The 27,028-nt window shown below is 32.2% G+C and overlaps 1 protein-coding gene across 1 annotated transcript in view; it reads right to left on the bottom strand.

The window, feature by feature from the left end:
• Positions 1–2,790: 2,790 nt before the first annotated feature.
• Positions 2,791–27,028, bottom strand: part of plh (pasang lhamu) — a 52,472-nt gene continuing 28,234 nt past the window's right edge. Inside the window, exons 2-4 of the mRNA XM_065498368.1 lie at positions 15,601–15,860; positions 15,319–15,526; positions 2,791–3,185 (exon numbers count right to left, since the gene is read on the bottom strand). Of these exons, the coding sequence (XP_065354440.1) occupies positions 2,955–3,185; positions 15,319–15,526; positions 15,601–15,755 (594 nt within the window). The 5' untranslated portion in view covers positions 15,756–15,860 and the 3' untranslated portion in view covers positions 2,791–2,954. The remainder of the gene's footprint in view (positions 3,186–15,318; positions 15,527–15,600; positions 15,861–27,028) is intronic.

Genomic DNA, 27,028 nt, shown 5'->3' on the forward strand with positions numbered 1-27,028 from the left:
AGTGTTTTAAAGGCAATTTTATATAGAGAAAAACGTGACATTACTTATTATTATCGGTTTATATTTGCAAAAGTTTTTAAACTTTTTCGAAAAAAGTTTAAAAAAAATTTACCTTGTAAATTAAAAATTTTACAAATATTCTTTTTTGCATAGTTTTTTTTTATTTATATACGCTGGGGGAGAAAGTACTAAAAAGGTATTAATGAAAAGTTGAATAACTTTTACAGTTTTCATTCGATTTGAAAAATTAAAACCATGTCTTGTTAAGAACAAACATTTTTTATACGTTGATATAGATTTTTATAAGCTTTCATATCAAAATAATCAATGAAAAGCGACTAAAATCAAAAACAGTTGATAAATTTTGTTTTGTTTTTAGATGTTCTTAATAAAAACATTACTTATAAGTTACAAATGTATCAATAAATGCATTTAGTTTTAAAGCGTAATCAGTTTTCTTTCCAAACACGTTAAAAAATTTAAAATCGGACAAAAATTTACTGAGTTACAGGTCGATAAATTGACGAACATCACTGAAAACGGTTTTTTAGAATAACTTCTGAATTTGAGGGTGTTTCTGAAATTTTTTGACACAATTTGTAATGTACTCAGCAAAACCTATAACCCACGCTAGGTTGTTTTCCAAGTTTCGTAGATCCGTGTAATTAAAATGCTTCTGAGAGCCTTTTAGTTCTATTTCATATAACTTTTATAGTTTTGAATATTGAATAAATACATAGAAGGGAAGGAGAAAGAAATCTCAATGAACAAAATTAAACAATATTACACTCCTTTCACACATATGGGTGATACAATAACAAAATATGTGGCTATACATTCTCATGAATTCTCAGCAGTTAAACAATTCTTATAGACAGTAATTGTCACTAGTGTCTGATCACTTGGCTGATTCCAATTTATATATACAACTGTCACTTAAGTGTCTCTAAGTAATCTGGCTTGTAATCACTTGAAACTTTTATTTTGTACTGCTCTCTTTTGTGAGTAATTACAAATTGGTTGTATACAAATTGTGTTGATATAATTCTCATACAGTTTATTTTCTTTTTGCTTAAGTATACAGACATTCCACGTAACCTACGGTGAATTCATGTGTAGTATTGAGTGTATGACTTAAAAATGCGGTATTTACAACAGATGTCGTATCTTCTGAACGCGGGTTTTGTTTTCAATAAATTATATGTCATTTTGAAGGGTACATATCAGTCATTTATTCATAGTTTAAACGTGCTAGAGATAGTTCATTGGGAGGTACTCCAGCAGCAATTTCAAAACGTTTGCGAGCAGCAAAACTCATCCAAAAGCAAAATTGCCGATTGTAAGAACTCCCGAATTTTTCTTACATTCCTATTAACCGTATTGCAGAATTACCTTAGCCGATAGTAAGAACTCCCGAATTTTTCTTACATTCGTATTTTAGTAGTCGTAATCAAATTCAAGAACTACCGAATTCTTCTTGACTTCGTTGTAGCTTAGCCGATTGTAAGAACTACCGAAATTTTCGTGCATTCGTAGTTTGCATTCTTAGTCGAATTCAAGAACTCTCGAATTATTCCTGAGTTCGTTGTAGTTTAGCCGACTGTAAGAACTTCCGAAATTTTCTTACATTCGTAGTCTGAATTCGTAGCCGAGAACTCCCGAATTCTTCTTGGCTTCGTTGTAGTTAAGCCGATTGGAGATATTAGACTGCTAAATAACCCGAACTATTTTTAATATTCCACTGCATACTCTTGTTTGTTTTCTCTTTGCGGAGCGCCGAGGTTCAACCGTTTTTCACCGTCCGGTAACTATCACCCCAACGCTTCACCAGCCACCGACTCTGCCATTCAATCATCGTATAAGTTTCAAAGCATTTGAATTGCTGAATAACTTCGTAGATTTAATTAGCTATTAAGTAGATTAAGATCCCGTTAATAAAAAATAAAAAATATTCGTATTTTTATTTCAAATGAAGCAGGCCTCTGAATCGAACCTGAACAGATTGAGTCATTTCTCAGCTGGAGAATTAAACTGCATTACAAGGACGATTTTTCATGTCCGAAATGATGATTAAACGCTATTAAAGAAAATCATTTTTGCACCGAACCATTACTTGAGATGAAAAATGGGTATATTATGATCGCGTTATCATAATAAGAGATCGAATCTACACTAAAGTCAAATATCCACGTTGCTTAGGTAATTATCTGTATTTGGTAGGAGCGAAAGGGTTTTATATATTATGAGCTGCTGAAATCTGGAAAGACCATCAAGCGGCCAGACATGAACCATGCCCCGTCCGACTACTATTTGCAACGATCGATGCAGAAAGCTCTCTCTTCATTTGAGAACGGAGTATCCGATATTGGTCTGATTCGTTCTTGGCCTCAAAAGATGTGCAGTTCTTTTGGCTCCGAATCCATATGTTTCTAGAAAGATGGGAAAAAGACATAACTAACAATGGCCAATACTTTGAATAAATTTATATTGTACAAATGTTTAAAAATATAAGCTAAAATCCCGCATTTTTAGGTCATACACCTAATAGTTATTTTACCCACCAGCAAGGTAACTGACTCTATATAACCGGTATGTGAATCCAATACGTTGGACCATGCACGTGTTTATATAACTAGTGACGTAGTTAGTCTAAATTATATGTAAAATGACTAGTTCCGGACCGAACTGCTGGGTAGGAGATTTAAGCTTTTGGCTCTCATTTACCTATCTAGTTGTCATCTACGGTTTTAACCTTTTATAAAATAAAATTATCTTTACTTTTTACACTTTATACACATTTGACATTTTATTTCTCCAATTAAATAATTAAAATTCATTATTGTACAATATTTGATTTTAACATTAAATTTTCCAGTTACTTTTCTTGATTAAAACTACACATGTTTCTTACTCATAATCTGCTCTATCGGGGGCTCTATTACATCCACATTAATTTAGAAATGTATGTGAAAATGTAAATCCAAATGATGATCCAAGTGGTCATCGACATCAACGTCTGGCAATTCCAAAAATTTAACATAAGCTAAAAATGTGGTCCAACACATGCTGAAGAATGATGTGAAAATGACTTGATTCTGGACTGGCACAAATGCAAAATTGATCGTTTGCACACACGGCCAATAAATTATACCAATTCTGTATGCATCTAAGAATTTACTGCTGACCTGGATTTGGTAAAATGAGAGAAGAAAAAAAAGAAAATTAATTAATATAAGAAACAATAAACTTTAATAAGGTAAAGAAAATATAAAAAATATAAAAAATATATTTATTATATGAAATTTATAATCTATGTATGTCTGATGTAGATAAAACAAAAGAAACATTAATTATTATAATTATCATTAATTCATGTTACAAAATTATACTTTGGGGAAACATTTATTTTGTACTTGATGGTTTTTTTTGCATTTTGTTTTAATTTATGGTTGTCATGTCAAAATGAATATACTGTGTTCGAAAGAGTGTATGTACATTGTTTCAATTATAATAACGTCGTTATAAATTTTAATTCATTTACGTAGGCTGTTTGATAATTGCTGGTATAACTAATGAAATGAGAAAGTCAAAACTCAAGTTCAAGGCGAATTAGAGTGGAGCGTTTAGTGTTTCATAAAAATATGGGAACACATTTAAACAAAGATTTAAAAGTTGAAAATCTATATTCCAAAGATTAAAATTTAGGAACCACAGTTCGAGTAAAATCATCGTCAGCGATGAAGCTGATTTTCACCTTGATGACTTTATTAATCAAATTTGCTTCATTTTGGATTTTGAAACACCATGAGTGGTTCGCAAAAGAATTCATACACAACGAGTCGTAGCTTGGTGCGTATTTTTGGTTGGAGGCATCATGTTGGATATCGCGACATAATAAAAGAGTTCTTTCTGCCTAAGTTTAATGATATTGATGTGGAGAGCATAAGGATTCAACAAGATGACAGTGTCTGTTTCAATATACAGACCATGAAACTGTTTAGATACTGTATAAGACATTTCCTTGCGGTGTATTCACTGATCTTGGTGATCAGAAGTGGCCTTTTAGATCGTGTAATTTAACAATAAATTATTGTGGGGTTATTTAAAGTAAAAATCTATGCCAAAAAGCCGAAATTAATCAGTCAGATCGACAAAATTCAACTACTTTATGCGTCCTTTGCAATAAGAGATCCGAATTTCAAGAACTTTCCATTCCCCGAAAAAAATTAATAATTTCGAGGAATTTGTTAATACTAAATTTTGTTTTTACTAACTAAATCAAATTCCTCTAAAATTTTGCAAATAATCGGTCAAACTTCAATAATAAAGGATTAAAGATCGAAATTCGTTTCGAAAAACAACCTTTTCCAAGTCAGAATACATAAATGGGGGATTTCATGTCAAGTGGTAAATTCTCAGCGAGTTGTTAGGTTTTTCCTAATTAATTTGCCACGTAAAAAACATAATGTAGACATGTTATATATCAATGGATAGAAAATTGTATCTACTTTCCAATAATGTATATAACTTTTGACAGTGAACAAATTCATGGAATACTTTTTTGAAAAATATGACAAAAAATGCTTTTTAATGAGTTTTGATATAGATACAATATTTCAAATATTGAAATAAAATTTTTATTTATGAATATTTTGTAATAAAATTTTACACTTACATACATATATAGATATTTTATTGAAAATGGAAACAAATTTTTAAATTTGTAATCAGGAATCCCGCAATTCCCAAAAAAGTATTGAAAATTTCCAAAAATGGGTTTTTTCGTTTTTTGGCTATAACATCCATACTAGGAGTGTGGTTATCGGAATCCTTTACAAGACTATTAAGAACATATTGGGCCATCTAAAATAGATTATTATAATTTGATATCGACTATGCGATTTGAGAATTTTTAGCTCTAAAGTTGAAATTTACATAAAAAATAGGCATTTTTTAATGCACCTGGTCCCCTCGGTACAAAAAATTATAATTTTATTTTTCATCTAAAGTATTTGATGTAAAGTTAGCTTTCTAAAAAGTACAAATTCATTATACATCCTCTTACAATTTTTTTAGATAACTTAAAAAAAATAAAAGTACTTTGTTCCCAAAAAAATAGCGAAAAATCGCCTTTTTTTATTTTTTTAAATTCAAATGCATGTAATTTTGGACTCAGTCATGATTTTTAACTAATCCTATAAAAAAAAGTGGAGAAAATCGGGAATTACTTGGAACTGCGGTCATTAAAAAACTGGTGGGTAAAAATGTTGAAAATTTAATTTTCAAATGCGAATATCTCATAAATCGGAACACAAACGAAGAAACATGATCATTTTTAAAATTGAACATACCCGAGGTGTCCTAATTTAGGGACCCCTGGTCCCGCTCGTGGTGGCGTCATGTGGTCCAAATTCAAAACTTAAACTCGACAACACTTCCTCTTAGAAGTTACAGCTTTATTTCCATATTTTTTTTCTCATACCACTGTGCGATGTCCGTCCGTCTGGCTGGTTGGTTGGTTGGCTGGCTGTCCATGTAAACCTTGTGCGCAGAGTACAGGTCGCAATTTTGAAGATATTTCGATCAAATTTGGTACATATTATATTTTCGGCCCAAGGACCAAGCCTATTGAAACTGGCTGAAATCGGTACATTATTTCACCTAGCCTCCATACAAATGTCCTTCCGGAATTGGACTTTATCGGTCATAAATGATTAATTTATATATGTATCTCCACAAATTCCGCTACAAATTAGTTTTATATATACAAAATTCATGTCAGCAAATTGTGTTACGATCGGTCCATAATTAGTCAGAGCTCCCATATAGACCCACTTCCGAAAATCAGTTTAACGTACATAAATCGCTTAAAAATGTTGTTATACACACAAAATTCAACATAGTTAACTTCAATATAGACATAAATCACACGACCTAATTTCACTGTGAGTGGTCCATAATTGGCCATAGCTCCCATATAAGGCCCACTTCCGAGAATCACACAAATATATAAATTATTGAAATTTAAAAAAAAAGTTTTTGCTCTTTTACTTAGTGTAGGGTATTATATGACCAACCATACTTTCTTACTTGTTTTAGTACTTAGGTAGCCATAATGCATCAAATATACATATATAGTGGTTATTCAAGCCTTCTTTTGTTGTTGACCTGCGTAATATAATTCTTTTAAATCGTTCTCTCTAGATCTCCTGCAAAATTTCTCACGCTACCTATTAATTTACATGAAGGCAACACATGTAAAAATTTTGAATTTGTTATTGTATTTAATTTTATTTAAATTTTCGTTAATACCCATGTTTATAAAAACTATACATAGTATATTGCAATATTTTTGCATAACAATTTACGTGTGTGATTAAAAATGTTAATGACATGTAATTTTTAATGAAAATAAATTGGACATAATGAGCCAGTTATATGGTAAGCCAATCAATATTTGATATAATAAGACAACAACAGGTACAATATTTTTACAAAATAACAAAAAAGAATGGAAATAAGCCATATTTTGCCACACATCAAGGTATTTCGAAGAAAAGAACAATGTGTAGATCATAAGATAAGGGACTAAGTGAACAAGTTACCGAAAAGTTTCGTATGTAAATCAATGGTCTGCACTCTTAGCCATCAGGGACTGAATATGATAGTTTATTTAGCTGTAATCTACACTGTTGTCAACGAATTTCAAAAAAACTAGCAAATATGAAATAAAAATCACAATAAATAGCTGTCTATTGCAACAGAGAAAGAAAGTGTATTTTCTCTTTATGCCCATCACTGATGTTAAAACATATTTGAAATGATTGGGCATGATATGGACATGTTGAAACTGTACTTATCACGCTTTACACGTATCTACTAGTTTTATATCTTTGTGAACTTTTATTCATATCCTCTTTAAATCTAAAATATTTCTTACAATTCGATATTCGAATTATTTGTAATTAATGTCAGCAAGATATTTAAAATATAACTACAACGTTCCATAAATTTAAAAACAAAATATCTACCCACTTCAATGGATCACAATTACAGTATAAGACTAAATATTTCGTAAAAACATTCATCAATGTCATTTTCCCTTACCTCCAACAACTGTCGCTCCTGCACTCACTCCTCTTGACTGTCATAATTAAAATTTTATATTCTCATTAATTGCATACGAAAAATGTGAAAAAACATCAAATCAACTTTTCATTTTGTTTTTATCAGTTTGGCAATTAAAATCATTCACAAAGTCATCATTATTATATTTTTTCTTAATGTTTGTGCTACGGATATTTAAAAAAAATTTACTTAAACACATACAACATACACACTCTCGAACTTACGTTAATGACAGCAGAATTTCACATCAATTTTCCGAACAAACAAAAAAAAAAAACTCATTGAAAAGTGATAATTGAAACCTGTTGTGAGAATTCTCAATTTTAAGCAAAATAATAATAAGATGAAGAAAAAAACACTTTAAATAACATCAACAAGACAAGTTACAACAACAACATCTACATCAGGGAAAGAAAGATATGGCTACAGGGAATCAGTGATGGGAGGGTACATTTTTACATTTTTTTAAGGGTACTGAATGTTGCCAGGAAATACTTAGAAAATGTCAAAGTTGTATACAACTTGTAGAACTTGTAAAAAGCCAAGTCGTAATCCGGGCTTTTCATTTAATTCATTTATCTTCCTAGCTTCCTCAAAATTGAAAGATAATATCAAAACAATAGTACAATTTAAACTAAATCCGGAAAAGAATAGAGAGAATTAAATCCGAACAATACATCCGACTCAACTGCATCGCTATTCCTTTCTGATTTATAACTTCTTTTTAACCGGACACTGTTTATTTGGCCACCATGCTAGGAGACATGTCCTACCCTATAACGACTTCTGTGGACGTTGTCAAAATAAAGAGGAGGATGAAACCATTTTTCATCTTCTTTGACACTGTCCGGCATTAGGACATCTACGCATCAGGTTTCTGGGACATCGTTCCTTAAATAGTCTTTCTAAGCTCTCGGAAGTTCATGAAGTTAGAGTGCATCAATGCCTTTATTTGGAATATCAATTGGTTAATCAATGCAGGAATTGCCACGTAGTGACCTAATACCCGTCAATTGACTGGTGTATAATATTTTCTTCACCTACTTGCACTTTACTTATTCTACTCCTTTATTCTATCTGACTTTCCCCTTCTCTTTTCATTTGGACCCAAGTGAGCTGCTCTCTTTACTGTCTCTACAATGCGGCTGCCTTTTAACCTAACCTAAAACTTCTTCCTGAATAAAATAGTCATCACTAACTGTCAAAAATAGTAAACAAATAATTGACTTAAGACCTCGAAATATATGTATAACCAATCGTAAAAAGCGGATTGAAAATTTCAATTCAACACCCGAAACAATCCAAATTGATACCATAGACAGATGTTAGTATCAAACTGTTCGAAAAAATACTTCAATTAGTTGCGAAAGTTTAAAAGCAAAAGTTCAAGTAGCACCGACCATTGCCACGCCCTGTTTTTGTGAAAGAATCATGCCTCAAGAATGTTACAGGAAGTTCATTAAGTGAAGTATTCTCTTCATTTGGCAGTATTCAAACATCTTTCAAGAAGCCAAATATCCATGCAATTTAAATCCATGAAATCTTTTGAAATCAGTTTATATGTTGAGACCAATGGACATGATTAAATTAAATAAATTATGCTCTAAATGGTATTTTATCTTCAACAGTAAAATAAATTGTGTCACCATAGGTTACTGAGTTAATTTGAGTTGAAGAATGTAGGAAAGATATAAGTAGTTTTAAATGAAATCGGTGGTTTATTTCGGAGAGGTTGAAAATTTTTAATTTTTCATAGATATCGAAATATTATTTATCCTTAGAAAAAAGTTCATCTGAATGCAAATAAAGATATTTAGAAGATTATATTGGAGAATAACGAATTTATAACAGGTCCCTATTTATTTTGAAGTATTTTGTATGATATTTATATATTGATTGAGTTGTACTTTGAAAAACAGTTCAGAGGAGTCCTAAGATATTAGTAAATGGTTCTTTTTTAAAGGTATCCAAATTTTACTTTTGAAGCAGAGCATTAGTATTCACGGAAATTGAGTTCCACTTTATACATTTTAAATGCAAAAACTTGCTTTTGTTTTTCCAGATACTTTAGTCAATAAGTAAATGAAATTCAATGTTCACTACTAGATCTTTAAATAAATTAATCATGTTTAATAAACTGTTTGAAATTATTTCTTGGACTGACTGAACCTCTTCATGAAGGAGCTGAAAAGTCAATTTACTTATTTAATTTTTGAGATCTAAGTGCGAATATACGGATATTTGCCGATAGTAAATCTACGAAAAAAAGTCTTGCTTTGGTATTTACAAGGCATCTGGATTGGTTCAGGAATACTGTGTGTTAATGAGTTGACGAGACATTCTAACAGCAGATATTCTGGATATAGGTCATGCTTGTGTAAATGTGATTATCAGCTGCAAGACGAGGAAATCGTCTGGTTGCACAGAAAAAACTATTTCTTAAACAGTTTCAATTCAAATATATATCACATATACTGGTTTCAATTATTTTATAATTGAATCAAGTATTCATGTGCTCAAAAACAAAATTTTCTGATATTTTCTATTGAATTTTGAGTTTTGAATTTGATTATTTTGACAATTGAATATACAATTTTCGTTATTGGTTGAATTTCAAATACAAAAATTATTGAATAGATAATTTTCGTAATTGAAAACACAGTTTTGATATTTTTTCTGTTTCAATTACGAAAATTATCTATTCAATAATTTTTGTATTTGAAATTCAACCAATAACGAAAATTGTATATTCAATTGTCAAAATAATCAAAATTCAATAGAAAATATCAAGAAATTTTGTTTTTGAGCAAATGAATACTTGATTTAATTATGAAATAATAGAAACCAGTTCAATATGGGATAAATGTTTGAATTGAAATATAATTTTTTCTGTGTGGTTGATTTTCTGCTTTCATGCTGCAAGTCGTGCTCACACCAGTTGGTTTACTCTTACTATATGCTTAACAGCGGAACTTATATAATCATATATGACTGTTTTAAGACGACATAGATGGTGGTTAGGTCCAGTGTTGTGCGCACCCATCAAGACATGAGATGATATTGAATCTACCATTAAATTACTACTACAGAAGTTATCATAAATCGGAGTAGCACCTTTACAATGCTCTCTCGGGAATAATGACCGCGACTCTGGGTAGATAGTTTAGCATGACCCGAAGAATGTCAGTGGAGGAAGAAAGTTCGGAAGAAAAAGTCAGGAGCATGCTAACATAATGATTGGTATATTATCCTTTTCAAGTGTCACAAGTAAGCCGTTTAAGCTGGTTGGCTGCCTTTATAAACTAGCCAGAATAAATTTTACTGATAGTCAGTATCATACCACGATGGAACGAAATGTTTCCTCTTACGCTCAAAAAACATTGGAGATATTACGAATTGATTCCCGAAGTTAGTGAAATAGTGTTTGTGGGAATATTTTATAACATTAGCTTACAATTGAGTGAAATTCAGTGTTCACGTCGTCGTATGGGTAGCGATGATAATGTTGCTGCTGTGCTCAAATGAGTACAACTCAATATAGGATCATCCATCCGGTCAACTGTGCTGTAGATCCATGACTACCGACTTTTTGTCTCTTTTTTGGCCTCTGATATAAATGATGTTATGCGGTCAAACCAGAAACGATCCATATCGCTAAAGGGATCACAGTCCAATCCCTTTGTGAGATAGAACCAGAAACCGTCAACAAGTACTGGGAAAATTGTGTTCAGAGGCCGAGCTACTGCGGATTCATCCCAGGCAGAAGCATGGGAATATAATGTTCAATTGGCTAAGCTACCCTGACAGTCTGATATTGGAGGAATCGTACATAAATTTAATAAAACTTTAAAAGGTATTTTATTCCTCATTCCCAAATAAAGACCCCACAAAAACCCAACTCTGTCCGCAACTGAGCAGTATCTGTTGTATGTGTATTCATTTGTATGTGCTCCAATTTAAATTGCAAACGGCGTCAACAAGCACCAACACATTGAATCGACAACAACATTAAAAAGCTTCTTTAACAATATTGTTATTTTACTCGTACAAGTAGTAGCAGCAACAAAAAAAATCCAAAACAGATTCTAGCAAGAACGAATGTCCGTCCGCCCGGTCTCTTCCTACAACCAACTAACGCAGCAAACAATTGAAGCTGAAGAAGACGATTGACGCGTCAAGTATTAAGAAGAAGGCATAAAACAACAACAACATCGTCAATTATACTACTTGTATGCTTTGCTTTGCTCTGCGTTGTCTTGCCTTGCCTGTCTGATTGTTGAATGGATGACTAGCTAAAACGGCTGTTAAAGTGACGCGCTAACTCACTGCCTGACTCACTGGTTGGTTGGCAGGCTGGCTGGTTGGCTGTATGTCTGCCTGATTGTTTATTTGTCTGGTTAGATAGATGTACTTGTCGTCATATGTTTTGGAATGGGTCTTTCTTGACAATTGTTGTATGTTTGCCTGCTTCGTTATTTGCTTGAATATGAGTAGTTTATGCCTGTTGGTGAGGTAATGGTGTGTTTTTTCTGATGCTGCTGATGCCTCTACTGCTGTAGCTGATGTTAAGGAGGAGGAGGACGACGACGATGTTGATGGTGATATTGTTTTGCTTGATGATGGCGATGACGCTTACAATAACAATGACATTTTAGTGGCAAAATGCGTGGCACAGTGATTGGAACTGGAATAATTGTATGATTTTTTAAAGGAAACTTCAAGATTTTACAACTAGATAATTATCTAGTCCTTGTATTTCTGAATACTTTTAAAGTAAAGAAATGTTAAATAGTAGCAAATAGTACTTTCAGTCTAACTATTTTAAAGCAATTTTTTTTCAATATTTTGAAATATCTACCTCTAAAATTACAAAAAATACCTTTCTTATAAGTTGTAAGTATTTTAGGAAGATTTCTTAATTCAAATTTGACAAAAAAAATTTATTACGATTTCATACAAAATATCACATGTTTATAAAAATTAAGGAATTTTAAGCTGCATAATTTATAATAAAATAAGTTTTTCAGGTTCTTATTAAAAAGTACCAAAAACTCTTATCAAATAGCACCAAAAATAGAATTTTAAGCTGCATACTTTATAATAAAATAAGTTTTTCGGGTTCTTATTAAAAAAGTAACAAAAATCCTACTTTTTCTAAAAGTACTAAAAATACTCAAATAGTAACAAAAATAGTTTTTTTTAGTAGTGCTAACTATTTGAGAAAAACTTTTTCATAATATTTTAAAATACCTGTAAAATTCCTGTTTGAATAGTACCAAAAATAGTACTTTCTTAGATAAATTATACCAATAGTAGTTTTTTGTATTATTTTATAGGTACTTTTTAAAAAGTACCAAAAAAGTACTTTTTGAAAAAATTTATTTTTATTAAGATTTTATACACCAAAAATCGTAATTGAATTAAAAAAAAACTTTAAACGATTTCTTAAACAAAATAATCAGCCAAATTATGGAAAAAAATTCCAGGGAGTTTTTTCATTTATCCTATTCAAATTCCATGTTAAAAAATAGAAATGGGAAAAACTCCTGGGGAATTTTTTTTTATAAATGGGCTGTATACTTTGTCATTTTCCACTTTATTTTCCTTTAAATATATGAATTTCTTAGAAAAATTGATCTTGAAATATGTGATCTTGGTTCCGGTAGAGATCGTGTCAGATGACTACTCATTCATACGAGTTTACATCTAAATAAATTTACTCTGAGTCTTTCAAGACGAGAAATATTCTATAATGGTGGTATACAAAGCTCTTCAAAAAAAAATCACAATGTTAGATTGTATTTTCGAAACCAGATATTTTTAATAACATTATAATATCATGGTTTTCACTTTATATTTCTGTTGTAATCTGACTTAATTGTTAATTATTATGAACTTCGTTGATATTCGTGTTGTGTACAGGTAATTAACCGATTATAAACCGGCACTGGTGGCTACTAGTGGCGATCACTGCTACAGTGTTATTAAAGCTCAGTAATATTAAGGAATCATTTTTATAAAACACGGATTATTTTTAGAAAAACTTTTAATGTCAGCTCACTTTACAGAAAATAATTTTTAGAGCTGAAATCATTATTTCCGATGCTTGAATTTAGTACTTATTTCGTTTGGAGTGGGAAAGGATCTTCGAACATAATTTCAAATTCTTTTCAAATCAATTACCATCCACTAAAATACTTTCGAAAACCAATAAAGACATTTTCAAAGATAAATATTGTCAAAGGTCAAAGTTTATCGAAGTCTGCAAACCGACTGATGGGTATAATTTACATATCGCTGGCTTAACATGCAAAGGCTCTAAGTCCATATTTTAAAATTTTACAGGAGAGACAAAAAACATTAAAACTTTTTTTTGCTTAAACATTTTTGAATTCTGTAAAGGCTATTTTTTTTGGTATTTTTCTTTGTTTTCGATATGCGTAAAAGCAAAATGATAACATAAGTATTTGCCGAGATAAAATGTTTTTTGGACTTAGAGCTTTTTCTATTGCTTGGTTTGTATTTTTTCTATGGACTTACGTCTTTTTCTTAGAACTTGTCTTTCATTTGAAAAAAAATTGTTTAAGAATGATATATAAGATTCGGCACAGCCAAATATAGCTCTCCTACTTGTTTATCACTAACAATTTTAAAAAATTTAAAAAACTTGAAATAAAAAAACAATTTAGAAAACATTTTTTTTTTAAATTGTATACCTAAAAATATTTAAAATTTGTATTTTAAAGTACAATTTGTTGAAGGATATATAAGATTCGACACTTTTTTAGGCCCAAGGACGAAGCCTATTGAAACTAGCTAAAATCGGTCCATTATTTCCCCTAGCTCCCATACAAATGTCCTCCCGAAATACTTTATACTATGGAAATCATGTCACCTAATTTCATGGCGATCGGTCTATAATTAGTCATAGCTCCCATATAGGGCCCGCTTCCAAAAATCACTTTAACGACATAAATCTCTTAAAAATGTTGGTATACACATAAAATTCAACGTAAATAACTTTGATGGCGATCGGTCCATAATTAGTCATAGCTCCTAAATAAGACCCTTTTCCGAAAATTACTTTTTTAAATTTTAAAAATGGTTTGGCATGACCGACCATTTTTTCTTACTTGTTTTAATACATGTCATTGAACAATTTGACAGAAATGGTTAAACTGTACTTTTTATAGGGACTTAGAGCTTTTTCTTGTGATAAATTGGACTAAGCGCTTTTGCCCATCACTACAAAACAACAACAAAAATCGAGATAACTGTAATTTGCATGTTAAGCCAGCGATATTTGGAAAATATTTCATTTAGATTGGAAAAAAATGTTTTATGAGATTTACATTTCTGGCCTTAACATATTTTAAATTTTGACTCATGAATTGCGTAGTGCCCTATAGGAAAAGTGCTTCCAAAGCAGCAAAAAATTAATGGAAAATATCATCTGAAGTAATGACATAAATTTAAGGTTAAAATGAGGATTTATTTTCTTTATTGAAATCATTTTCAAAGAGCTTGGAAATAATAATAATATCTGAATAAGTGAGTTAAATAAAGGGTTAACATTGGATGGATGTTCTCCTAAGTATATTGATTCATATCACTGAATCGGAAGTTTCAACATTTTAATATCTTGGTGAATATCATCACTTCATAACCACTGTATAGACAGCACTTAATCAAACATACCCGTACTACAGGCATACACTACACTTACAATGTGTGTAAAACATTTATGGATGTGAATTTTTGAATTGAGGCACTCACTCAATGTAGGAAATGTTGAACGTTTAAGTGTGTTTAAGAAATGAAAACAACAAAAAAATAACATACAAACACGGAATATTACATACTTGAGCTAAAAATTACAAAAATGAGAACACAGCAAAATGAAAATTACTTAAGAAAAAAATAATTCAAACACGGTATGAATTTAAATGTCTAACAAAATATTTCAATATTCAACAATTTGGAGCTTGTATTATATTACGTGTCTCAGTCAGTCTCAGCACTCATTTTATTTAAAAGATTTGATGTCTTTAAGAACAAGCTCAGTATTATTACACTTAAGCAAAACATACAAGAACAATGTTTATTTAATAAAAACAAATTATATTGGGTGGTATTTTTATTCACATAAATTACACATAAGTAAATACTTAAGGCAATTAAAACACTTACCTCTCGTCTAGCTTCCTCCACGGTTTTACCCTCCATAAGACTCATGGTAAATAGAAATGTACTAATTGCCATTGGATCGTAGGCAACCTGTTCTGTTATCGCTTTACACATGGAGGACCTAATGTCGGTGCGTGGCCACATAATGCTGGCTAAACGCATCCAGGCATAAATTGTGGGACCCATAAAGCAAAAGCCAAATAAACTGAATCTGTATTAAAATTAAAAACAAAGGATTTTTTTTTAATTTTTAGCTAAATTGTAATTATTGTAATTTCCTCTTACTTTAAACATTTCTTATAATCATAGGTTTTGAAATTGCGTTTCTCTATCAGTGTTTGTTCGGCCAAAGAACCACAGGGATATAGTAGACCATAGGAAATCATGCCACGTATAATTTTATATTTGTGGCTAAATTCGATAAATCTTTTCATCAGCATTTTGTCAGGATTTTTTTGGTATTGTGCTGGTTATGGAAAATAGTTTGGAAAATTTAGCAGCTAGTGGAGATGTTCGAATGAAAGGAATTGTTGCTAATACTGAGACTATAAAGAAAGAGAAAAGTTTATAAAAATTATAATTTATCTTCATTGCTAGAGTGCTTAAAATAAAACATTATTAAAGTTATATAATAGAACTTTTGATATTTAAAATTATAAGATTGAATAGTTTATTTGGAATATTTATCAAATTTGAAAATACAAAAAATACCATTTGAAAAAGACGTATCCATAATTCTTATCTAATCCACAAATACATAATAACTGACATACTTTTCAAGGGTAACTTCATAAAAATATCAAATAATACTTGGGTTAAAAGTTTTAAGGAAAAACGTGTGTTAAGGTTTTTTCGATCTCACTCCTTAAGGTCTCTTAGTGCTTTAGAAGAATCTGTTTTCGGTCCCCTAATCAGGTTCTTTGCATGTACGAATTAACGAACTCAACCTTCTAATATCTATCCTCGATATAGGTCGTGCTTAAGTAAAGTGCTGAATGTCGCTGTCCTACTTCCCTATAAAGCTGTGCAAAGGCAGATGAGTTGTGTCACCGTTACCTCCTCACCTTTATGATGACAACTCTCCCAAATTCATTGGATTCAATCTCCTCGTTTTCGAATCTATTAAATATTGCCCGGTATCGGCTATCAGAACCTGTAGGAAACTCCAAGAAACCGGACTTATGACAATTAAATAGGGGTCAAGCTTCGATATCGAGCACGTAATCGAACATCTGGTCTGAGGAGACCAAAGTTCACACTGTACAAGTGACTTACAGAATGAAAGCGAAACACCAACCAAATAGTCGGTTTCCTCATCTTGCGGAGGTGAATCAATTTTGACCAGTTCAAACGCAACACCCAGATACACCCAGCAATCATATCACAATCTTGAAGTCGTGTTAAATCTAGAGAGAGAGAGTTTTAATTCCTAATTTACTGTCGGTAAAAACAAGAATAATCTCTCCGCATATCCTATAGTACCCCAACCAGTGATGTCCGTAATCTTAGCCTGGCTAACGATGGATTTATCCGAAAATGAGGAAGCCGTCTCATCCCACTGGATCCGTATATATTTCGAATGTATTTCCTATTGATGGTGACTCGTCCGTGACTGAAACAGAAAATCTTCTGGGCAATAGTTAATATTCGCAGGGATATTAGATATACATCCCAAACGATGAATGGAATTTAAGGCCAAGTGTTTGGCCATGAGATTGGCCAGCATCCTGTGCATTACAACAAGCAAAGCTCGCAATTCAGTACTTTGTAGTGCACATGTGATCATCAGTTGGCAGGATCCTTTCGATGATTGGGCTGTATATGAATTATCCAAGTACCATTATCCAAACCATCGCATCGTACATTAGTATGGGCTTAATCACCATTTCGTATTCCTTGAATCGATATCCCAGGTTCTCCCTATGCCCATTCTGCATGCATATATGGTTATGGCTGTCTTCTATGAAATCTCTTGGATGTTCAGATTCCAGGACAGTTTGGAGTTCAGAATGATTCCCAGATACTTTTCACTGTCGGAGAGCCCAAGCTTCACTCCATGGAAATGTAGTGGGAAACCTTAGGAAAGGGGTACGGATTCCGTTTTTCAAGAATACACTTAATGTAAAATGTAAATGCTAATTATTCTTAATGATGTTTGTAGGCATTTCTAGAGAGTCGCCAGATGTTTCCCAGAAGTAGCCACTCAACGATATTACGCATCATAGACCAAGTTGCGTGAGCAAAACGTTAATGTAAAGACTCCAGAGAAGTGGCGATAAAACGCCTACTTGAGGAGAGCCCCGATTAATCGGCTAGTTTTTCCAAAAACCATTAAAATCAACTTCGGTTTCACATTGTTCAAGGCCTCTTCAAAGTCAACTAAAAGCAACTAAAGCATTTCTCGTGCTCGAGTCTCAACTGATGTCCTTCATGTAGGTATGCTGGGACACAGGAAGCAGCGGGAAATGTAACTGAATTATTTAACTTAAAAAAATAGTATTTTAATGTAAAATGTACTGTTGTTCCAGAATTTAAACACCAAATAGTTGAATTTAATATTATTTTTAGTGATTTTATATTAAAATATAATTGTTAGCTCGTTTTGACAGTATCGACAGCGCGTTTTTGGTTAAAAATAGTTGACAACGCTGACAGGAAGTGCGCCGGATCAAACGACGATCGCACATTCAAGTCGATTATCATTTTCATAGTTTTCAGGAGGAAATACGACATGTTAAAACCATCTAGGGTTAACAATTAGTTGATCATAATTTTATGAATTCTGCGCCGCTATTAAAAGTTTGATGAATTGACAACTAAGCTAAGGACAATTCCGTTAACTTCCTGCTCTCCAACGTTAGCAAATTACTTGTTGCTGTCGCAAACCGTACAATCCATTAAACCCAAAAGATTTTTTAAGGGGTTTAAAACTGCTGATCCAGCCAATAACTTCATTCTTGAAAACACATTTAATTAGCATGCAAATCCAGTTTACATCGGGATGATTTCACATAAAAAGCCAAGCATCTAGAATACCAAACTCTCTCCGAGTTGTGATGTACTCTCTAGTTTAGGTGATCAAAATTAGTAAGTTTAATACTATTGCAGTCCATGTTGTATAATGAATTGTTCCAAATAAGTTTGCTAATACTTGTGACGTGTAAGAAGTTGTAGATTTTTTCGGAAGTTTTTAAAAATTACTTTCAAAAAACGATTTAGTTTCTTGCTTCGCTTGTTTTTAAATAATGTCAATGTGATTCGATATAAGCACTTATATGTCAATGTATTCGGTGGGATTAATTATTTTTTATACATTAAGTAGAATAGTACCTCGCTGAAGAATCTTTAATTACATGTACTTTAAGCCTTAAACTCCACAACATTTCTGAAGTCTTTATAAGTACATTTAGAAGTTATATTTGGAAGCTGTAAAAAAAGCTTTACATTTTCCAAAACAGTAAGTAGAAACTGAGCGCTGTATAAGTTGAACAGCTGTAGCCATCCTATTATAGCTCTACATATTTAAAAGTATAAAAACAAACTTAACCTTAAAACGACTTAAATGAACTTCCTTAATTATTTAACCAAACATTTATGCAGCCAAATACATATTTGTAAGTATTTCATACAATTTCATACTGTTTGCATTTTTCGCTTTGTGTTTGAATAGATTTCCTATAAAAGACAAAACTTCACCGACAAACTGATTGTAGAAACTGTTAAACTAACGACCCCTTGTGCAGTTGAGTTGAAATTTTTTTTCTGAAGTGTTTTCTTTTTCTGCTGCTATTTAACCACTTGATGTAGTTTTTTTTTTTATTTTTAACGAAAAAAGATAATTTAGTAGCCACAGAATGTAATAATGTGTCTGTCCTTCCGTTAGTTTTTGTACAAAGTATTTATTTGCTTAAAGTTGGAAGTTTCTTTTACGATTTTTTTTTGTTGGTTGATGTTACAACAAGTTTGCCATCCATTAGGGAGAAACATTGGGAAGTTATTAAATTAGGTGTCACGTTTGTAACATGTTTATGTAAAAACTTGAAATTCAAATCTCATGATTCTTGCTAAGAATGATTGATTTATAAGAGAAGCACTAAACATATCCTCAGTAAAACAGAGAATATTCAGAAACTGGTCCAGAGAAGGCTGTTTGGCATTTAAGAGAATACTGGAAATAAGATCAAATCAACTTTGAAGGGGAATCCCACAAACTGTGATACAAAGGGCAAGATAATTCTGATGGCTGCTAGCAAAAACATTCACAGCCTATTTCGTAATATCGACTGAAAGATTTCGTTCGCATTCTAATCGAAAGAAAACTGTTTCATTAACATAAATCTAAGGTTAGGTTAGAAACTCAAATCATTTTTCTTTCGCTAATAATACAATCGAAATCTTTCATTCGATATATTAAAACAGGCCATTGAACGTATGCTAACTACATCCTTTAACCAATTGCTGAAGTGCTCACAAAATTCGTTCTCACCCCGCTGAAATCCAATTTATTTACTTTAAATACAAAACGAAAGATAAAATAAACAGTAACACCAACTAAAAAGGGGTGCAGTCTTGAAATATATGTGCGGTCGTGCAGTAAATGTTTCATGTTTTACGTGAGTTCCTCTTTAATGTAAAAACAAACTCGTATTTCCCAAAATGTGAAAAAAAAACACCAAAACAAATACAAAACGAAAAAAGATATTTAACCGACAAGAGGGGAGATTAAACTGCCAAGATATTCCCGTTCATTGATTGTTGTTATCACTATATTTTCGTTAAATTTTCTTTGGTGTGCTGCAGTCCTCCCCTTCATATTTTGCTATCGAAACGAAACGGTTCAATGTTTTTATAAAGGATTTATCTTATTGACTTCATCGTCGTCGTCATCATCAATGGCAACGGCTACATTTTGTTAATTTGTAGAGTGGAGGGTAAATTCGACGTATGTTACCGTATGGCTTCAACATTCGTACCCTTCTTATTATTTATACTTGGTTTTTTTTTATTGGATTTTTTCCCTTTCCTTTAGCTTTTATACACTTGCCACTTAAAATAGAAAATTGGTAAAAAAAACGAGGAAAACATTTAAAGACATCGCGTTACTCTTTCATTTAATTTACAATGTTATTATTACTATTTGTCAGCAGTGTAACTAACAATTTTCAATGTTATAAGGCGGTATTCGTATTAACCCTAGAAAGAGCAGGTGGGTTATAAATGGGAATATGCATATTAAGGCGTATGAGTAAACGAAATTGTTTGAGGGGATATTTAGGAAGGGCGCTTTGTGTGATGATTTAAATAAATGTTGTTTCCAGAATTTTATATTTTAATCCAGACACATAAAAGAAGCTTTCTGTTCGAACCAAATTTGTCCGAACTAGAGGATTACAAAACATATGTTTAAAATAGACCAATCATTTCGTCGAACTTGATAAAACGTTGATAATAACTAGAATTCATTTATTGTAAATTCAAGAAAGTAAGTCCAATAAGCCAAAAAGCACTTGCTTGGACCGACCTGGACCTGAGAACTTGAAGATGAATTCTGGCATAAACATGGTGTTTCACCACTTTGAACGTCTGTTCTGTATTTTTCAAAAAAGAGGCGATCTCGTATTTCTTCCGTAGTCTCTTGTGTCTCATACAATCAACTGATTATTTCTGGTATTTATGCGTAGATTTTTCATTTCCAAACTTTTTAGTTGCAGGCTCTTATGCATATATCCACACCGGACGAGCTATAAACATTCGTTTAGATCACGCCATCGGTTTGCTATGTGGATGAATAATTTGAAGTTACAACATACCAAATTCATTAATTTGTTATTTAAAATTAATTTCCTCACACTGCATTTGAGAAAAATAATCCATGATTTATTGTAAGTAAATTTTACTATTTTTTTAACGGTTTTTTAGGCACAAATGGCGGTTTGCCTACATTTCTGATTACTAAATCGAGATGGTAACAAATGAAAGTAGAAAATCCATCAATTTAAAATTTTTTTGCCCAAAAATACACTAATTTGCTCGCATTGTCTTTTTTGAGAAAGATCCTCGATTGAAGAATATAAACCTCAACTTCAGGAACCTTGAGCTTCCAATCTATATATGAGGAGGATATTCTATCTAGTGCAAGGTGTCTAAATATCCATCAATTTGTTATTTTATGTACTTCATGGAGTCACCCGATATTAACTGTTATTTCTCTAAGGATTCTTGATAAACCAGTGGTCGTACAGAAGGAAAGCAGATATATTAACTTATATATTTTTGAATCTTATTTTCTAGCCTTCGTTATCTTTGGGTAGAATTATTCGCCATTGGTGGTTGTTTTTTACTCATTTTATTAATCAATTCTAAAGAAAAAGTAACGATTTTCCTTGCGAATTTTCAAAGTTGAAACGTTTTGAAATTGTCAAAGAAACAGTCGGTTATTTGCTTCATTCACTTTTGTGAGCAAATAAGCAGGATTTTTATCGTCTTGGAAGACTCCAGCTCAAGAAGTTTGTGTCTCCATCTGCCATATATACATTTTCTAATGCAACTTGATAGAATTGTTTCAACATTTCTTTGGACAATCAAGAAAAAATACTTTTGAGAGAACAATGCTCCTTTTAATATATAGATGTAATGTCCCATCATGTCTCAAGTTCCTTGTCGATCTTTGCGATATCAGTTCCTGCAAAGCTTTAAAGTTTTTTTTTGTCACAGCAACGTATTTTTGTCGAACTCCATCCCTATGCGAACGATAACCAAAATAGAGTTCGGAAAATCAGAAAAACACTGTGATATAGGATGGTGCTGAATCACCAAAACTGGTGCGAATATATCGTCATTCTAGTATTGAAAAATGGTAGAGTCATATAGATCAAAAAATCTGGGAAAGAGAAATGAATACCCTGTCAATCAAGACAAACCAGTATTTCATACAGTACGAAATACGCAAGTGCGGCCACAAGACGTGTGTGGAGTTTAGAGATCAATGCTCAAAATATCGAGTAAAACAAAGGGTTCCTGAGTGGTAAGTTGTCGACAACGTCAGAAACGCCACACTCTTCCAAAACATCCTATCATTCATAAAGCTTAACTTCTTGAAGAAAAGGATTGTGAATTATCTGTATGGTGTCCATGTTTGTGGAGTAAATAAAAACAAGGAGTTCCTACTTGCGTTGCTACTCCTATTTGACTATTACTGTTCGAAATTCTTTGCTTCTTCAAAAGGATGTCATGTGCTCATGACTGCAGCATTATAGCTTAGTTAACCGTTTGTTAACTAAGTGGTTTTATTTAATTTCACGTTTTCTTCACTGCAAGTAACCTGATATTACCAGCGATGCCATCATCCTTCTCACGGTCTGGATTATGGATTTACAACTCGGTGTTGCTCTCATAGACGATGAAATCCAAATTTCGTATGTCAAGCACCAAAAATGTTAAGGCTCAGCAATTACGATAAATATACAAACCATTGATAAATATAGAAACCTTGTTTAATTTCTATACTAGACGAGAAATATTCGAATCCGGAAAAGGTGTTAAGGACATGCAGCATAGAAATTACCTCTGAATAATATATAAACGAGGAAACGAAGGTTCTCCCGATCATGGAACACAAAGGCAGTTTTAAGCATGGTCACATAACTCCATTTATACGATAACTTGAACTTAGTCCAGGTCATGAAACACAGAGTTTCCTTCGGGTCATATCAGAAAGAAACATCGTATGTAAAAGGGGAATATACAGTGTTATGTTCAATTCCTCCTCAATATCCAACAGTTAGATTCTGTTAAGATCATGATAGGAAGAAACTTCTTATATTACAAGGAGAATATATAGAGTTTTGCGTAGAATCCATTAGATCGCAGCTCGTATAGGGGAGCATTGAACTGTATTTATAGAGATGTTATGTTATAGATGGAGGCAGTCTAAAACAGATATATAAATGAAGCTCATGCGAAAAACAAGACTGATTCTGATTAAACCTTGTTTAATACCTACAAGACTTTTGGCAGTTTACCATCCGATAAATAGTCGAAGCTGACATGGAACACAAATTCAGTCTTAACGACGGTCACATAACTCCATTAACACGAGAACTTGAACATTGTTCCGGTCATGGAACACAATGTCATGTTGAAAAACTAATATCTCCTCAATATAGTTAGAGTCGCTTGTTTAGGATAAAATGCGGCGATTATGTGACAAGCGACTATGCGATCAATGCTGGTGTACCTCAGGGAAGTGTTCTAGGACCAACCCTGTACTTATTATACACCTCAAACTTGCCCGAGTCCGAAGAATTAACCATTTCCACCTTTGCAGATGACACAGCAATTCTTAGTTCTCATGTGGACTTAAATGTAGCATCTAGAAACCTTGATAATTATCTCAGGCACGTGGAGACATTGCTAAAAAATTGGAGAATACAAGTGAATCAAAAGCAAGCACATAACGTTTTCACTTAGGAGAGGAAATTGTCCACCAGTGACACTAAAGTTACATAGATAGACGTCTTACTTGGTGTCGGTACATAGAAGACAAGCAGCTCCACATAAAACTAAAAGCTTCTAATTTACACTGGCTAATTCACCACCAATCGAAATTAAGTACATAAGAAACGAGAACATCCACAGAGACTTAGATGTACCCTTGGTCAAGGATGAATTCAGAAAAACTCGTGAAGCTTATTTATTTAAGTTTCAGTGCAGAATATCCTTAAAAATCATAGTAAAAAAATCTTTACAATTCAGTTCCTTTCTATTGGAGCTGAATTAGTTAATTGTTTGTAATGAACGCGGCCAGCACTGGTATGATAAAAAATTATAAGTACGTCATGACATAACTGCATCGCTTTTGACGTATCCCAAAAACACACGGATACTACTTCCCTAATACTATTTATAGCATTTCCGTTTTAATTTCGATTATAGAAAAAAAACATTAAGTCCTTGCAGGGTTAATTTCATTCAAAATACAATATTTCATTCCACTCCCTAACGTCATCCACTATTTTGCCAGCATGGCAGCCTGACTGTCTGGCGGCCAGCCTGCCTCTCCGTTGTTTGACTGCCGCTGACTTGTGCTCACTCGTATTGTTGTTGCCTTGTGGTAATTTCATGCATTTAAAAACACATTTTGTAATTTTCATTTAAATGCCAACGTTTGTTCGTTCATTTGCTGGCTGTTGGTTGGTTCCTTCGCTCGTTGGCTCAAGTGTCATTATTGTTTGTCTTTGATTTGTTTTTGTTGTAACCATTTTTGTGAAAACGTACGTCTGCCGTCCATAAAAATGGAAAAAAGGGTGTATTTTCCACGTATAGTTTTTCTTTGTATGGAAAATTAGCCTCAGGTCGTTTAATATTTATTTTTTTTTCTTGTTTCATTCTTCTGTTTTAGGTGTTTGCTGATGACGTTGTCGTTGTGTTGTAAGCAGGATGTTTAATATTACCTACAACCAAACATATACAGAATTTATGTAATTTTATTGTAGCGTACTGTATGTTGGCGTAGTGGTTGTTTAGTTGGATGGCTGTATTGTTCAAGTTGTAGTTGCAAACGTAGCAGTCGTGCTGTTATAGCTGTTACTTTTTTCCTTAATTACTTTTACGTACATTAATTTTTCGTTTTTGGGATTATTGCTGTTGTACTTGTAGTTGCTGCAATTGTTTTTGGAAATGTATGAAATTTTTTTGGCAGCTGTTGAAATTCAAAGAAATAAATTTATATAGACCTTTAATAGCTATTGTAACATAGAAATTCTAATATTGTGTTTTTGGGTTTATTTTATTTTTTTGTTTTTGGCATTTCGTTTTGGATTTTAAGCTTTATGGTTGTATGTAAGTATGTCCGCCTTAAACCTTTTAGTAGTCATGTGTTACGGATACTTAACGTTTAAACATCCGCAGTCTTAAATAAAATACTACATGCAACCAACACAGCACACTTAGTCATTCATACAACTGTCGATAAGGGTTTCTCAAAGCCAAAAATTTATGTACAAACATGTTTGGAATATTTAAATAACCCGCTTGTACTCCGAAAAGCAACACAAAATAATATAAATAAAACATTTGAAAGTTCATAATAATAATAACAAATGTTGTGCGGAAGTTGTTAAACAATTTAGTGCAATTAATATTCAGAATTATTTATGCGTTTCTGTTGCCTGAAAACACTTAGATGGCAAGATAAGCTGGAATAGAGTTGTCGTTCGAGGACAAGTGTATAAGTACATCATAGGCATTCATATTTTTCAAAATTATAATATTTGAAATTTCCTTTATTGCTGGGTATTTGGAAAGTTAATGCAATTGTCAAATACTTTACTTAAATGTCGGTTGCATCAAATGACAAGCGAATCTATTGATAAACAAAGTATTCAACAAAAATTCCATGACACAAGTTTGCCATTAGCAAGCTATTGTAAGGGAAATATGTACATGTTGCTAGAAAATCATGTGTAAATAAAAAGTTTCAAGTAAGTTGTTCATGTTGTGTACTACATACATCTATTAAATATTTGCCCAATTCACAATTGGTGACGTAGTGTTGTAGCATTGTATGTCATAAATATTTTTCAAGCAAATTTTTCGAAACAAAACATTAATAAGAAAAATACAACATACAACGATACAACGCTACGACACCAATTGTGAATTGGCAATTGTATAATCTCGAAATTGTAAAATTGTAAACGAAATTTATGTTTTCATTTCGATAACATGTTTTCCATGGCCATGCACAATTTCTTTTGCTTTTCAAAATTTCCTAATTCGCTTTAGTTTGATTCAAAGTTTATATTTGTAGCCAATGCCCAAAAATATTAGTCGAACACCCACCTTAAATTATACCGATCGACTTTCTGAATCGATTAAACGATGTCCGTCCGTCCGTATGGCTGACTTGTGCGCAAAGTCTCAATTTCGATCAAATTTGGTACATATATTTGTTTCAGTCGAAGGACGAAGCCTATTGAAACTAGCTGAAATTGGGCCTTTATTTCACCTAGCCCGCATACCAATGTCCTCCCGAAATTGAACTTTATCGTTCACAACTGTTTAATTTATAAAGCTATCTACTAGGGTATTCAATCCATTAACCGTTAATCTGTTAACCGACTAATTTTGGTCGGTTAACTGTTCGAATAATTTAAAATTTACGATTTTCAAATAATAAATAAACCGATTAATTTGTGTCGATTAAGCGATTAACCGAAATTTATTTTTTTTACACTTTATACAGAAATATAGTTTTAAATACACAAATTTTATTTCTTAACTCGTGAACATTCCCTTCTAGCAATAGTTTGTTGAAGTATAGTAGGAAATCTGAAACTAAGGAATTTAGAAATTACCATTTTTGTAGAATGTTAATAGACAAAACCGAAGACATTACTGAAACGAGTCTTTTATCAGAACTTAGTGAAACTACTAAAGTATTCAAAATGTAAAAAATCCAAAAAGGACTCCAATGGTATGATGGAGGGATTTATATGCTTAGAAAACACTAAAAGAAGAACTGATTAATTGGATATTCTTTATCATGCCTTACTTTCGATTTCTTCAACATTAACAATCAGTGAGACAGTTTTTTCAAGTCAAGTTTTATCACAACTTTTTCTTTTTTTAAAAGGTTATTTCAGAAAATCTCCATAAAATCCTAAAAAAACTTACATGTGTATACATTAGACCGTCTCAGTTTTTATATTTT

This window comes from Calliphora vicina, chromosome 1 (assembly GCF_958450345.1).
Source record: "Calliphora vicina chromosome 1, idCalVici1.1, whole genome shotgun sequence".
NCBI lineage: Eukaryota > Metazoa > Arthropoda > Insecta > Diptera > Calliphoridae > Calliphora > Calliphora vicina.